Source organism: Bufo gargarizans, unplaced genomic scaffold, assembly GCF_014858855.1.
Source record: "Bufo gargarizans isolate SCDJY-AF-19 unplaced genomic scaffold, ASM1485885v1 fragScaff_scaffold_796_pilon:::fragment_2:::debris, whole genome shotgun sequence".
NCBI lineage: Eukaryota > Metazoa > Chordata > Amphibia > Anura > Bufonidae > Bufo > Bufo gargarizans.
This window is the reverse complement of record NW_025334189.1, coordinates 111,284-125,850: the sequence shown is the minus strand read 5'-3', so window position 1 is coordinate 125,850 and position 14,567 is coordinate 111,284. Positions and strand designations below refer to the sequence as shown.

The 14,567-nt window shown below is 43.2% G+C and overlaps 1 protein-coding gene across 1 annotated transcript in view; it reads right to left on the bottom strand.

Annotated features, from left to right (window-relative positions):
• Nucleotides 1-490: 490 nt before the first annotated feature.
• The window catches only part of MANEA (mannosidase endo-alpha), a 31,815-nt gene continuing 17,738 nt past the window's right edge, over nucleotides 491-14,567 (bottom strand). The window contains exons 2-5 of the mRNA XM_044273611.1: nucleotides 12,958-13,500; nucleotides 8,707-8,816; nucleotides 7,304-7,380; nucleotides 491-1,508 (exon numbers count right to left, since the gene is read on the bottom strand). Of these exons, the coding sequence (XP_044129546.1) occupies nucleotides 872-1,508; nucleotides 7,304-7,380; nucleotides 8,707-8,816; nucleotides 12,958-13,474 (1,341 nt within the window). The 5' untranslated portion in view covers nucleotides 13,475-13,500 and the 3' untranslated portion in view covers nucleotides 491-871. The remainder of the gene's footprint in view (nucleotides 1,509-7,303; nucleotides 7,381-8,706; nucleotides 8,817-12,957; nucleotides 13,501-14,567) is intronic.

The window sequence follows — 14,567 nt, the reverse complement described above, 5'->3', positions numbered from 1 at the left end:
CATAATTATTTAATGTATATGGCTACCATAAGACTGCTAGAAACTCTATAAGAGCAATTTCGCTGGCAATATACGTATAGACCAGAAGAGGAGATTAAAGTTTAAACGTGTCATAATAGTCATGCTTCAGTTTGAATTTCCAAAAGAAAATCTTATAGACATAACTCTCAGAGTACTTTCACACTAGCGCTGCTAGAATCCGGCAGGCAGTTTCGTTGCCGGATCCGGAAATCTGTATGCAAACGGATATCTTTTTTTCCCCCGGATCTGTTAGACTTATTCATTGAAATACTGGATGTGGCAATTTCCGGAACACTTGGCACCGGATCCGGCATTAATACATTTCAATGGAAATTAATGCCGGATCTGGCAAGTGCAGTAGTGTTCCGGAATTTTGTCAAGAAAAAAATACCGTAGCAAGCTGCGGTATTTTGTCCGGTCAAATACTGTACAAAGAACAGAATGGAAGACATCCTGATGCATACTGAACGAATTGCTTTCCATTCAGAATGCATTGTGACAAAACTGAAGCGTTTTTTTCCCGGCATTGAGACCCTTTATCGGATTTCAATACCGGAAAAAAATAACGCTAGTGTGAAAGTACCCTAAGACCAGATTAGCCTATGAAAAGGGTGAAAGTGTCATATAAGTAAACTAGTCAACTTTACTTTCAATTCCAGTGTATAAAAAGTGGTTGTGACTGTCCCATAACAGCTTCACAGGATAAAAGATAAGTGTCAAATCGGCAGATGGGACCCCGCCGATCACGAGAATATGTTCCCCCTTTGGATAGGATATAAGCTGATTGACTACCATTTAAGATATTCAATACCAAGTAATAAAAACTCAAACTGAACAACGTCCCTGTCCCTTAAACAAGCCATTGTTCTTTCTCTTTCATATATTTTTCGGCCCATTTCCGAGTGAGCTCCAGGTACATGTTTGGCTTATGAGGTAAATAGTTCTCATACTTCATCTCAGCATTCTTCTTAGGTACAGCTGCTTCAATCTGAGTTCCTTCATGCCATTCATTGAATGATGTGATGGAAATAATGCTAGGACGCACTAGCAATGCTGCATTTAGCGCAGTCTCGTAATATTTTCCATTTATTCTATTCCTGGTGTTTTTGAAGTTCCATGGACGTATGCTGGTGTCTATGTAGCCTGGCCCAACGCTTGGAATGAATATCAAATTGTTGGAATCACAAAAATCTTTCAAACTTTGCCAGTGTTGATGAGAGGAACCATATGTAAAACCATTTGTGGCAAAATAAGTGTATATTCCATCAAAACCACTTCTTTGGATATCAAACTTATGTTTCTCCTCTACAAGCAAGGCCACAAAAATGCCATCATACTTGGTATTGCGAATGCTGTGGGATCCCGAAGCTGTAAAGAGTTTAGCCCATGCATCAGGTGGTGTTATATAGGAATCATAAATGTAGAACATTGGCAGACTTCTACCGGTTCTTGTCTTGTATTTGTAAAAGGCCGGGTGCTCCCCATATCTACAATATAAAATCGTGTTAAAAATACAAGTCAGAAGACAAAAAACATTGAAATACATACAGTAATGGGGCTATTTACTAAAAGAATAGGCGTATTTCTTGAGCAGATTGCGACTTTTCCCTACTCATGCCAGGTCTAAAAAAGTGGGCGGGTAAAGGGGCCTGTCTCATACATCATTTTCTAAGCCTGTTTTAGGTGTAGAAAATGGTCTAAATCTACGCCAGCTATTGGCGTACATTTAGAAATGGCGGTGGATCCGGCAGCTCTACATAACTTCGGCGGATGCACTGCCAGAGCAGGGCCTTATTAAGACTGGTGTCTAAAACATTGGTCAGAATAAATGACCCTCTGAGTATCTGAAAATGAAAATGCACATTGTTCCTCATGACTATATTCCTGGATTCAAGTCAAAACTGGACAATGGCAGACAACACAGTAAAATATGAAACAAAGCATAATTTACCAATTAAATCCTGTGATGACGCTCCTAGCCTTGTTTACCTGGCTGCAGGGAGGACGTTACGTCAACAACACATGACTACTGCAGCCAAGCACTGGTCTCAGCGGCTCACCACAGAGGCCAGTAATTGGCTGAAGCAGTCACGTGATTGCTGCAGCCAGGTAAACAAATCCCTGGAGCAGCACAGCAGGATCGAATTGGTAAGTAGTGCTTTTTCATTATTTTATTGTGTTTCCCACCATTAACCCATTATATCTGGAAGTCGGACAACCCCTTATGATTTTTTTCTTTTTTTATGAAAACAAAGGAGATATTGAATTCCGTCCTAATAACATTACTACGAAATACAAATGTGTTTCTCTTTGGTAAAACTTGGTTCCGTAATGTATAACTATAAGGTACTTTCACACTAGCGTTTTTCTTTTCCAGCGCTAAGTTCCGTCCTAGCGGCTCTATACCGGAAAAGAACTGATCAGTTTTATCCCCATGCATTCTGAATGGAGAGTAATCCGTCCAGGATGCATCAGGATGTCTTCAGTTCAGTCTTTTTGACTTTTCAGGATGGAGATAATACCACAGCATGCTGCGGTTTTATGTCCGTCCAAAATTCCGGAACACTTGCTGGAATGCAGGATCCAGCATTAATTTACATTGAAATGTATAGTGTGGGATCCGGCATTAAAAATACCACAATGCCGGATCCGTCCTTCCGGTCTGCGCATTCACAGACCTTTAAAAATGTGGAAAAAAAATAGAAACGGTTCCGTTTGTCCGTATGACAAACGGACAGACGGATCCGTTCTTGCAATGAATTTGTCAGACGGATCCGCATCCGGATCCGTCTACAAATACTGTCGGTTTGCACTCTGCCGCAAGTGTGAAAGTACCCTAACTCAAATAACAAGGATAATAGGGGAGAGAAGGTGCAGAGAAATCAAATTATCTGTAGCTGCTCTCTCTAAAGTCACCAACCTCCAATACAGAAGGGCTTCTGTGATCAGCACAATACAGCCCTCATTCTCCACTGACATAATAAAGGGGGCTCTATTCAATTGACAGTGCTGGAGATAGAAGTTTATATCAAGAAATTGCCGTAGATGCAATTTAGAAGTTCTTAAAGGGAATGATTCGCCTATACAGTACATATCTGTTAATCCGTTTTTTTTTTTTCTGATCGCTGCTAACAGCATTTAAAGATACACTATTTGGACAAAAGTATTGGGGACACCCCTCTTATTCACTGCATTCAGGTGTTTTATCCAGTGCCACAGGAGTATAAAATCTAGCAAATAACCATGCAGTCTACCGTTACAAACAATTGAGAAAGAATGGGGTCAATCTAAAGAGCTCAGTGAATTCCAGAGTGGTATTGTAATAGGATGCCAGCATTGTAACAACTCATTTCATAAAATTTCTTCCCTCCAAGTTATTTCACGATCAACAGTACGTGGTATTAAAGGGGTCGTCCCATCTCACTGGGAACCCACCAGGGAAAAGGCAGAGTAGGCTGGCACTCTGCAGAGTATGGGAGCTATGCAGCGTAGAGCCTCAAGGTATGCAATTTCCCTACGGTGCATTGTCATTTTGACAGGCAGGTGGTAGTAGCGGCTGGGACTTGGCATGCCTGGAGGACTTCCAAAACCCCCCGTCTGCCATGTGTTACGGCCTCGGTGTTGTGCGCTGTGACACGTTTGCCGTGTATGCCGGTTGCCAGGGGCAACGCGTTGATGTCGGCTTGTATGTGCTTTTCTCCCCTTCTCCTGGATCCTCCTCTGTCTGGTGCTGGAGGGGTTAACTACCTTGCTGGGTGTGGTCACTAGGCGCTTCTTATACCTGTGGCTTATGGCCAGGAGTCAGTTGTACTCCAGCCTTGGTGTGTGTTGGAGTTATGCTCCTTGTCTGAATGTTCCATCTTCCAGTGTAAGGTCCACCTAATGGGACATCAATGTCTCCAGCGATGTTTTCATTATTTCTCCTCCTTTTTCCCCCTCCTTCCCTGTGTTGGTGTTTGGTTAGGGTTTATGTGCAGGGTGTGGTGTCTTGTCTTGCTGTTGTTACATGTCTGGTCAGTTGGTGTTATATGTCCGGCATGTATGCAAGTCGTACCCTGTTTGTTGCTTGACGTTTCCCCTGTCTGTTGTGTCCTCCTGAAGGGGGTCTCATGGTTCCCCGGAGGGGGAACCAAAAGTCAAGTCAGTGAGCTGTTGCTGGAGTGCTGGCTCCTATGTGTGTCTGTACATACTGAGTCCGGTATGGTGTTCGGATTGCAGTACGGTTGCATGGGTTCCAGTTTACCTTGGTGTGGTCTTCTGTTGTGCTGTCCAGCAGTTGTGGCAGGTAAGTTACCATGCCTTCCTGGGTTCTTGGTTCAGTGGTTATCCCCGCCACTGGATACTTACCTGCCATTCCACTTTGCTTCCTTTCCTTGCTATTTGGCCTGCAGAGACTCCTGCTCTTCCGTGTCTTGGACGAACGGGTCGTCTCTCCCCTGCACCTATGTGAGGGATTATCAGGGCGACTTAGGGTTCTAGGTATGTCCTACCATCCAGGTCCGCTCATACAGTGAGGAGTTAGGGTGAGGATTAGGGACGCTTTAGGAGGTGACCTGCTCCCTGATCCCGGCATCCTGGCCTAGCTGCTTCCCCACACACCCATCATCGTACGGTGGGGAGTTTTTCCTACTCCCCACCATGACAAGTACTCAACTCGCCACAAGTGCATTTGCAGGGGGCTGATCAGAGGACAGTGGGAGCTCTCTCCCTCTGTCTAAACTCTCAGATGCCACTGCGAGTTGAGTGGCAAATGTATAATAAAGCTGACATCTGTAGGCAAAGGCATGGGCCCAGCTCCTGAGCTATCGTCATGGCATACTAATTACTATTAGGTTGAATAGGATTTTTACACTCTCCATTCTGAGCTATGCCTCATGCATAGCTCAGTATGAAGAATGCAATGACAGGCCTGGATCACTTCAGCAGTGTCCACGCTGCCATGGCAATCGATCGGAGCCCCACAATTTCACTGCATGGGCTGAGATTGGAAGGCAGAGGGAGCCGCATCCATCTGCCTTCACTTACCTGAGGGGTTAAATGGGGGTGGCTCGATTGCCGCTCCCTGTCAGTGTGGGTGCCGGATGTATGATAGAGCCAGTACCCGCCGCGTATGGAGTGGGCCTGCTGTAGAGGCCCGCTCCATACATCCCCTCACGCATTATGACGTACATGTATGTCATAATACGTGAAGGGGTTAAAAGGTTAGTAAACGCAGTAATAGGGGGGGGGGGGAATTGAAATAAAAATCATCAGTCTCAGGATACACATTTAAATAAATAATCATTGAAGATGGTCATTTTTAAACTCTTGTCCTGATATAAAGCAAATAATAAAACAATATCTGTGTATAGAAGGGGCACAGAAATTAAAGGAGCTCTCCAGTTCGTTTTAACTGATGATCTATCCTCTCGATAGATCATCAGCATCTGATCGGTGGGGTCCGACACCCAGGACCCCCGCCAATCAGCTGATTGAAAAGGCAGCGGCGCTCCAGCAGCACCGCGGCCTTCTCACTGTTTACTGCTTGCCCAGTGACGTCACGACTAGGATCAACTGCCTGGGCGCGGCTAAGCTCCATTCACTTGAATGATCAGAGGATAGATTATCAGTTAAAACAAACTGCAGAACCCCTTTAAATACGTCTATTGAGTGGGACAGAAAGAAATTCGCTCCATTGTTGATAGTACACAGTTTTATCATCATTTCCTCATATTCTGCTTCATTTCATGTAAAACTGTTAGATTGATACTGACACATGATTTGGCTGGTTAGGGTTTCCAGGATAATACTTTCACACAGAGCAAAGGCATAAAGTAACAATCACTAGTGTCATTAGATTTTCTCCCATCTGTTAACTGGAAGTTATTTTAGGCCGAAGAACCTTATTTAGTTGCTACATAAACTTATGAAGTCTGTCAGCATTGCTTAGGCTCCATCTACATCGCCGCTCATCTTGCTGTTCTCACACCTCACTACCTTTAATACAGATCTTAAATCATCATTATCACATCACCCATTTAAAGCCTTTAACCCCTACAATCCTTTGCTGACACTTTCTAAGCTTGCATTTAGGAGTGAAATAGATTTCTATAGTGTTGTACATAAAGAGTAAGTGCGCAAATTCCAATGAAACGGCATGCATAGTAAAGTCTGGCACAGGGCTGCCCCTCGGATTTCTAGCTCAGATTTTGAGTTTATGTGCTACAGATCTGTCTACAGACTTAGTCCCATTTCGCATGGAAACCGAGCCAAGAATGAACACACCCATTCTCGTTTCCCACGATCCGGAGTATTGGTCACATGACACAGCTGAGCATCATAAGGGAGGGTGTAACTCACAAATGCAGTCACTGGTAAGAAGATTACCTTCATTACAGTTTACATCATGTACCTTTCCAACAGGTCAGAGAATAGAAATTTGTGTGGGAGTCCCTATGGAGTTGCAGGCTTTGAGGCTGGACATCCCCTTTAAAAGAGGTTTCCAGACTGGACATATTGATGACCTATCCATAGGATATGTTATTAACATCAGATCAGAGGGGTCTGACACTTGTCACACCCACCGATCAGCTGTTTTCAGCCGCCATTGGCACTTAAACAGTGGATAGAGCCGGAAGCAGACGAATCACTCAACTGTTTAGTTTCCAGTGCCAGTAGCTGCTGATGGGTGCTGGAGCCGGCTGTTGGACCCCCGACAATCTGATACTGATGCCTATCCTGAGGATAGGCCATTAATACCTTCAGGAAGAAAAACCCCTTTAAAGATAGTCCATTGAGGCTCATGCACTCAAACGTATTTTCTTTCAATGTCCGTTCCATTTTTTGTGGACCGTATGCGGAACCATTCACTTCAATGGGTCTGCAAAAAAAACTGAAGTTACTCTGTGTGCATTCCTTTTCCATATGTCTGTTCTGCAAAGAAATAGAACATGTCCTATTATTGTCCGCATTACGGGCAAGGATAGGACTGTTCTATCAGGGGCCAGCTGCTCCGTTCGGCAAAATACGGAATGCACACGGACGTCATCCGTATTTTTTGCGGATCCGTGTTTTGCAGACCACAAAATACATATGGCAGTGTGCATGAGCCCTTAATTTCAAATTCCAGAAAACTCTCTGCAAGTTTTGCCTGGGTACCATTTATGCATGTCCTCTTCAAGGCTGACAGCTATTAGTTTCATAATCTAATTCTTTGTATATGTTGAATGAGGCTACAATAACTGCAAATAGGACAAAATAAAACAGATAAAAAAACTGGAGGTAAAGTTAAATAAAAACTTACTTGTCAATAATATATATTACATCGTCATGTAAACTGCGGTCATCTCGATTTCTGTAGGGCTCAATGTGAAATGTAACCTATAAAGTAAATCTGTATTAAAACAATCATGAATGTAAAAGATTAAAGTTGGAGACCAGAGCAGTTTGGCCCCTTGCAGACGAGAGTGTGCGGATTTAGTCCGGAGGCGTTGCGAATGCGTTCAGTGAAAAATGCGTGTTTTTGCAAACAAAGTCATTCAGTTTTGTCTGCGATTGCGTTCAGTTTTTATCACACGGGTGCAATGCGATTTAATCAGTTTTGCACACGCGTGATAAAAAACTGAAGGTATACAAACAACATCTCTTAGCAACCATCCGTGAAAAACGCATTGCATCCGCACTTGCTTGCGGATGCGATTTTCACGCAGCCCCACTCACTTCTATGGGGTCAGTGTCTTGTGAAAATCGCAGAATATAGAACATGCTGCGATTTTCACGCAACGCACAAGTGACGCGTGAAAACCAACGGGTAAGGATTCCGTGCGGATGCAATGCGTTCGCATGATGCACTGCACCCGCGCGGAATACTCGCTCGTGTGAAAGGGGTCTTTATGTGTTAGAGGCCAGTCAAGTCTGGAAATACGTCTAGAGACTGATATCAGCTGTGCGCAGTCACTGCATACTCACCGGCTAAACACCCATATACTACAGGAAATGCTGACTGAACATTGGCATTTACAGTAATAATAGGACAAAATAAAATAAATGCATCCCATGTCAAAGGGATTTTCCAGGGGAAAACATTTATAAAAAAAAAAAAAAAGCTACACAATATTAGGCTAGTTTCACACTAGGCAACAGCTTGCTGGAGCTCTCTAAACGCCCACTGGATGAAGCCTTATCAGAGATCAGACTGCAACCGAGCAAATATGCCGACCAGACAAATACTGCTGCGGGCATTCAGGTAGTTGTCTGATCTGTTTACCGCTAGTGTGAAACTAGCCTTAAATATAACAAAGTAGCATTACTCACCTTCACTAATCCCCTGTCACTGCCATTCTCATGCTGCTCCGTCCCCACTTAACATGATAGAAAATGCCAAGTAAGGCCCACTTAGTCAATCACTGGCTGAGGTGTCAGCGATTGGTTAAGCGGGCCTTTTCAGCGCAGTGGGGACAACAGCAGCACTAGTATGTCAGCGGTGGAGGATCCATGAAGGTGAGTAATGCTTGACAGTCCATGGAGGCAAGGCAGGAGTATAAAATGAAGCTGTGTGATTCTACCTCTGTGGCTACAGCTTGTGGAACTATGGCATGAAATAATAATACTGTCTGATAACTGCACAGGGACCCAAATTCAGTCCCTCTTCCGCCAGGGCCCCTTCCCCTAGTGGTCACAACAGCTCCACCACTCCCCCCCACTTACCTTTAGGCTATATTTCTGAGCAATATCTAAAACAGTTGGTACCAAGTTCTCAGCCGGGATACCACTGTCATCACTCGTCTGTGGTGGATACCAGGACAGGGAGATCACTCCTGTAAATATAGGAAAGGCTTGAAATGGGCATTGATCCTCCTGTCACAGAAGCCATCAATAATTCTTATTTCTTCTACCTTCACTGTTAGCGAATGAGCAGAGGCACCATTTTTTACTCTTCCCAGGAAACAACCACATTTCCCTACATCTTACTACAATTACTTGAAGTCTGCTATGATTTCAGCATGGAGATATCATTTATTTTTACTCATTTACAGATTTCAAGCCGACCTGTCACTGCTCCCGACATGTCTGCTTTAGTAAATACTTATATTCCCCATATGACATAACACGTCATCCTTTCTTAAACCTCTGCAATTCTTCTGTTATTCCCTCTGGAATTGTGTGACAGAATTGATAACGGAGGGTTAACGCTCCCCTTGTCAAAGAGGTGCGCCCCTACGCAATCTAGGACCGGCAGCCTTGACTACACAGGGACAGACTCCCAACTGGTAACACCTGGTTGTCAATTCACTCCTACATTTCTCAGAGGAGTACCAGAGGCCTGCACGACACAGAGTTCTAAGAAGCAGGTCTTATTAAACTGGCAGTTGTTATACAATGTAAATACTGTACATTTTCTTAAAGGGGTAGTTCATTTTTGTGGAACTTTTCTACATACCCCATAGCATGGCCAGACCCGTGGTGGTAGTTATACTTACCTGATCTCCGATGCATTGCTGTGACTGCAGCAGGCACCAGATGTTGATGTGGGGAGATCTGCAAAGCTGGTGGTGCAGCGATGGAATCAGGTAAGTATGATTACTACCGTGGGTCTGGCCACACTGTGCGGTGCATAGAAAAGCTCCACAAAAGGTGAACCACCCCTTTAAGCATGCCTGATGTGAAATACAGGATGGCTCTTTCAAACACACTTCAGAGGCCATTTCTAAGGTTTCCTAACCCGGCAGTGCTTGTCAATAGTGGTAAAGATCAGAAAGCAGTCGCGCTACGTCTGTAGGCAGAGACCAAATCTTGTATTTCATCCAAGTATTCTTCTCACAGACCTTCCCTCATGGGCCATTGAACTCTTTTAATTTTAACAATGCATCACAATTGCAGTTCCAGTGGCACTTTATAACTTCACACTGTTTTAATGGAAGTCCTTACAATGTTCAACTGCCCTGAAAATTTCTCATACTGTTCCAATGACGGGAGGCGCCAGTGACTGTAGACTGAAATGCAGAAGCAGAATCTATGGTTTGAAAGGAGTTTAATGCCAGCCGTTCACTCTGCAGGCCTGTGGAATGGGTTTTATGGGCATTCATATTATAATTCTTCACCGTTCATTTACGATTTACAGAAATGAAAACGAGTGCGCTGAGAAATCTGAGCCTGGCGCCCGTACCAGCCAATCAGATCATTTCTTCATTTTGTAGCAAGACAGGCGTAGTTTGGCTAGTTGCTATGGGATTTTCATGAACATATCTCAATGTACAGTTGTATTTCTCATTACAAAACCAGGACTCACTATTGGTAAAAAATAAAATAAAAATTCTATTTGAAGAACAATAAGACGGTCAGAGACTGCGTGGGACAGTGACATTGAGGCTAAAGCTTGTAGTGACATCATACAGGAAGTCCTGACACAGAGGTATCCCCATAGGTACATGGAGAGGTGGCATTGTCACCAGGGCCTGATTCAGAGCGTTGCTATGCAACAGCCCCAGTTTGGTGGATCTCATACTTAATAATAGAGGCAGATGTCCCCACCTTTACCTGAATTTGGTCAGGATTTTGTGAGATCACTCCTGTGAGCACCCCCGCCATCTCTGTGCTTACTATGCATAGCGACGTACATTGTATAGCGGCTGTGCTTGGTATCGTACTCAGCCCCATTCACTTCTATGGGGCTGAGCTGTGCCTAGGCGACGTGACAGATGAACGTGACATCTAATGGCCTCTAGGCTAAGCTGTGAGAAGGCTGCAGCGCTACTGAGCTCAAAACATCTGATTGGGGGAGGGGGGATCCTCGGTGTAACTCCACTGATCAGTATTTAAATCTCGGAAAACCGCTTTAAAGAGGTTCTCCAGGCTTTTAATATTGATGACCTATCCTCATTATAGGTCACCAATATCGGATCGGCAGGGGTCCAACATCCCTGCCGCTCAGCTGTGTGAAGGGAAGGATAGGTCATCAATAATAACAGCCCCGGGCAACCACTTTAAGGATTCCAAATTTACACAAAACATATTAAAGGGGTATTCTGGTTATATTAATATTGGTGGAATCCCCACTGATCATGAGAACGGGGGCCCTGTACCCTGTGGAGGTTCCCGAAATGAACAGAGCAGCTGGTCAGGCATGCACTCATCTGCTCCATTAATTTCTATGGGAGTTCGGGAGATGGCCGAGTACTAAGGTATTTCCGGGAACTCTTATAGAAATTAATAGAGCAGCTGAAAGCATGTCCGACCTGCTACTCTGTTCATTCAGCAGGGTGAGGGCTTCACAGAGTATGGGGCCCCTGTCCTCATGATCACAACCCCTGGGTGGCCACACACAAACAGTTAGGATAGACATCTTGTGACACAGTGTGACAAAATTATGTTTATCTTTTTTAAAAAGCTGGTCATCTCGCACCTTGATTTGGGGATATGTTGAGCAAAGAGATAATGTAAGAAAGGACAAGTCTGTATCATGCTGACACATGAAAAACTTTACTGGGACATATTGCAAATATCAGTTTTAGGCCTCGTTCACATCAGCGTTCAGTCCTCCGTTCGGCTCTCCGTTCTGACTTGCGTCCGTTTCAAAATTGAAACGGATTCATTCATAACGGAACGTAACGGACATATTTTGCTACGTTTTTAAACGGATACCATCTAACGGATACGTTAATAAACGGATTAAAAATGTCAGTTAATGTCCATTCAATCCGTTTAGTTACTCCGATAACGGATCCGTTTTTTTCCTTTTTTTTTTTTTTTTCCGTTGTCCCTCCCCTATCTGCATGCTATATAAAAATTGTGCCATATTGTGACATCCAATTGCTTGTGGGACAATCCAAAAAGTTGTTTTGCTGCAGTTTTTTTTATTGTGAATAGTATTTGTGTAACAATTATGTTAAATTTTATTTAATTTTTTTGTATGTTTCTGGCTAGTGGTGAAAGTTTTTCCAGTCTTCATTTTTAGCCCCCAGTAGCCAAATAGCATGCACCAGTAGATGATCGAAGTAAATACTTTTCAATTGCATCAATTCATACCCTTTTCTTGAGACTTTCTCCAACTTGCACATCAGCCTTCAGAAATGGTGAGGAGTAGCGCTCACGTGACTGTCACATGACACTCCCTTGTTTTCCTGTCTTCGTTTGTAAGTTCCTGTTTGTTCTGCGCATGTTCAGCAACAAAAAAAACGTACTTTAGGAACGCTATGTCCGCGAAATAAAAATTGAACAATCCGTTTCTCATTTACTACAATGAACGTGAATTGACGCTCCGTCAAGAATCCGCTTTTCTGAACGTAGAAAAAAATCCTGCAAGCAGGATTTTGTTTTCCGTCTGAAAAAACGTATTCCGAACGTATTACCAACTAACGGAGTCAAACGTATGCATACATACGTCAATTAGTTTCTATGGGAGGTTGAACGGATACGTTTTTAGATTTTTTTTTCTACTTCCGGACGGACTACAGGAACGGAGAGCTTGAACGCAGATGTGAACATAGCCTTAAGCAGTTTCCCTATAAACAAACTTACAATATGCAGGCATGTAAAATGGCACAGAAGAGCTCCCTGATCTATAGTCCTTACTTCATGTGCCAATCTATTGTCCTTTACTTCATGTGCCAATCTATTGTGCTTACTTCATGTGCCAATCTATTGTCCTTACTTCATGTGCCAATCTGACTATATTCAAAATGAACAACTGCTAAAATTAATAGCACCAAAAACAAACATCTGGTAGAACTCAAACTGTTATTAGACTAAATGCAAGAAAAAGAACAGGAAATTTAGAAAAATCTGCTCCCTATTCATTGTACTGAGCACATGCCAATGTATAGAACAACGACTGTACTGGTAATGAGTAGGTCATTAGAAATATGTTACTACAACGAGAACAAAACCCTGAAGAACATTAACACATAAATATATATATAGATATACACAAACACACACATCATAGGTTTACGACCTCACCTATAGCTGCTGATCGCATTTGCTTCATGTGGGCTTCAAGAATGCTAGGGTCCCTAGAACTGTACAGGCCCAATTCTGGATAGAAATTAGATCCAATGTCCTCAGGAGGATTGTGTTTTCCAGTTGGGTAATTGCTCGCAATCTTGGCATCCCAATGTTTCAGCTTCTCATGGTTCCAGTGAATATATTTTCCATCAAATGAAGGATTTCCATACCAGGTGTAATAAAAAACATGAAAGTCATAATTAGGAGCAGGTAAGTCTGTGTCCAGGTCACCAGGTTTAGGTGAAGGAATTCTATCTTCGTGCTCTTTGGTGTGTTGTTGGCTAGTCATTTTACTGCCTGAATTTTTATCTAATGCGGTGCCTTTCTGGCGTTCTGGTAAGAGGCCGAGTCCAAAAGGATTTCCAAAAGTAGATGTTTCTGGTCTCAGTGACTTCAAGCCCATCATAACAGCACAAACAATGAAAATAAAAACTGCTAAGGTGATACAGGTTCTTCTACGGAATCTTGTCATGATGGCACCGCTCCATTCATTCTAGGCTGTAAAAGACGCAAAGACCAAAGATGCACATTACATGAACATCTTATAGTAAACTCCAGCACAGAGTTGCCATAGACTTAAAGGAAGATCTTGATTCTTTATAGGGGTTGGCCACTTTCTGGTTACTGCTGACCAATTTGTATGTAGGATGACTATATGGCACTTACTAATATAGCCTTTGTTAAAACCAGGGCTGTGGAGTCGGAGTCGGAGTCGAAGTCAATTTTGGGTACCTGGAGTCGGAGTCGGCAAAAAATGAACCGACTCCGACTCCTACTACATTTAAATTGGAATAATAAAAAAAAAAAAAAAAAAAGCAAGTTTAAATGTCCGAATTCATAAACAGTTATAATTAATGACTTCTCTACTGTAAGAATGAAGGCCAATGCATGCAGTGCCTCACGTAACCGCAAAACAAACGCGTTCAGTGATGTGAAGAAGCATGCTTTTCATATGCTTCACTATATGGCACGCAATGCACAATTAGGAGTGGCAATACATATACTTTCCATTGTGTTGTGTTCTGATGTTACAGGGAACACAATGCCCATGGTTTACCTAGCCTCTCACTGATAAGGGATTAAGTAAATATGTGTTTTGCAGGACTAGAGACACTTGTATAAGTGAAGGGAATGGAGGGTCAATAGTTCAAGACTGAAGCTGTAAACCATTGGAAAAACTGCTGTCATTCAGCTAAGGCTATAAAACGTGTAAACTCAGAATGTTATCTTAAACTTTAAACATGACTATGGGATTCTTCTAGGGCAGTGATGGCAAACCTTTTAGAGACCGAGTGCCCAAACTGCACCCCAAAACCCACATATTTATCAAAGTGCCAACATGGGAATTTCCCCTGAATACTACAGTCCAGTATAGTATATCTTCCATGTACTTTTCGCTATAAAAGCCTGTTTACACTCAGTGCGCTGCCTGTGGTGTTCATAGTACGCCTGCGCTGATGAATGGCAGGAAAAGTCTAAGGCCTCCTGCACATGACTGTAGGTGTCCCGTTGCCATATTGAGGACGGCATTTGCGGATCCGCAATACATGGGCACCGCTCCAAAT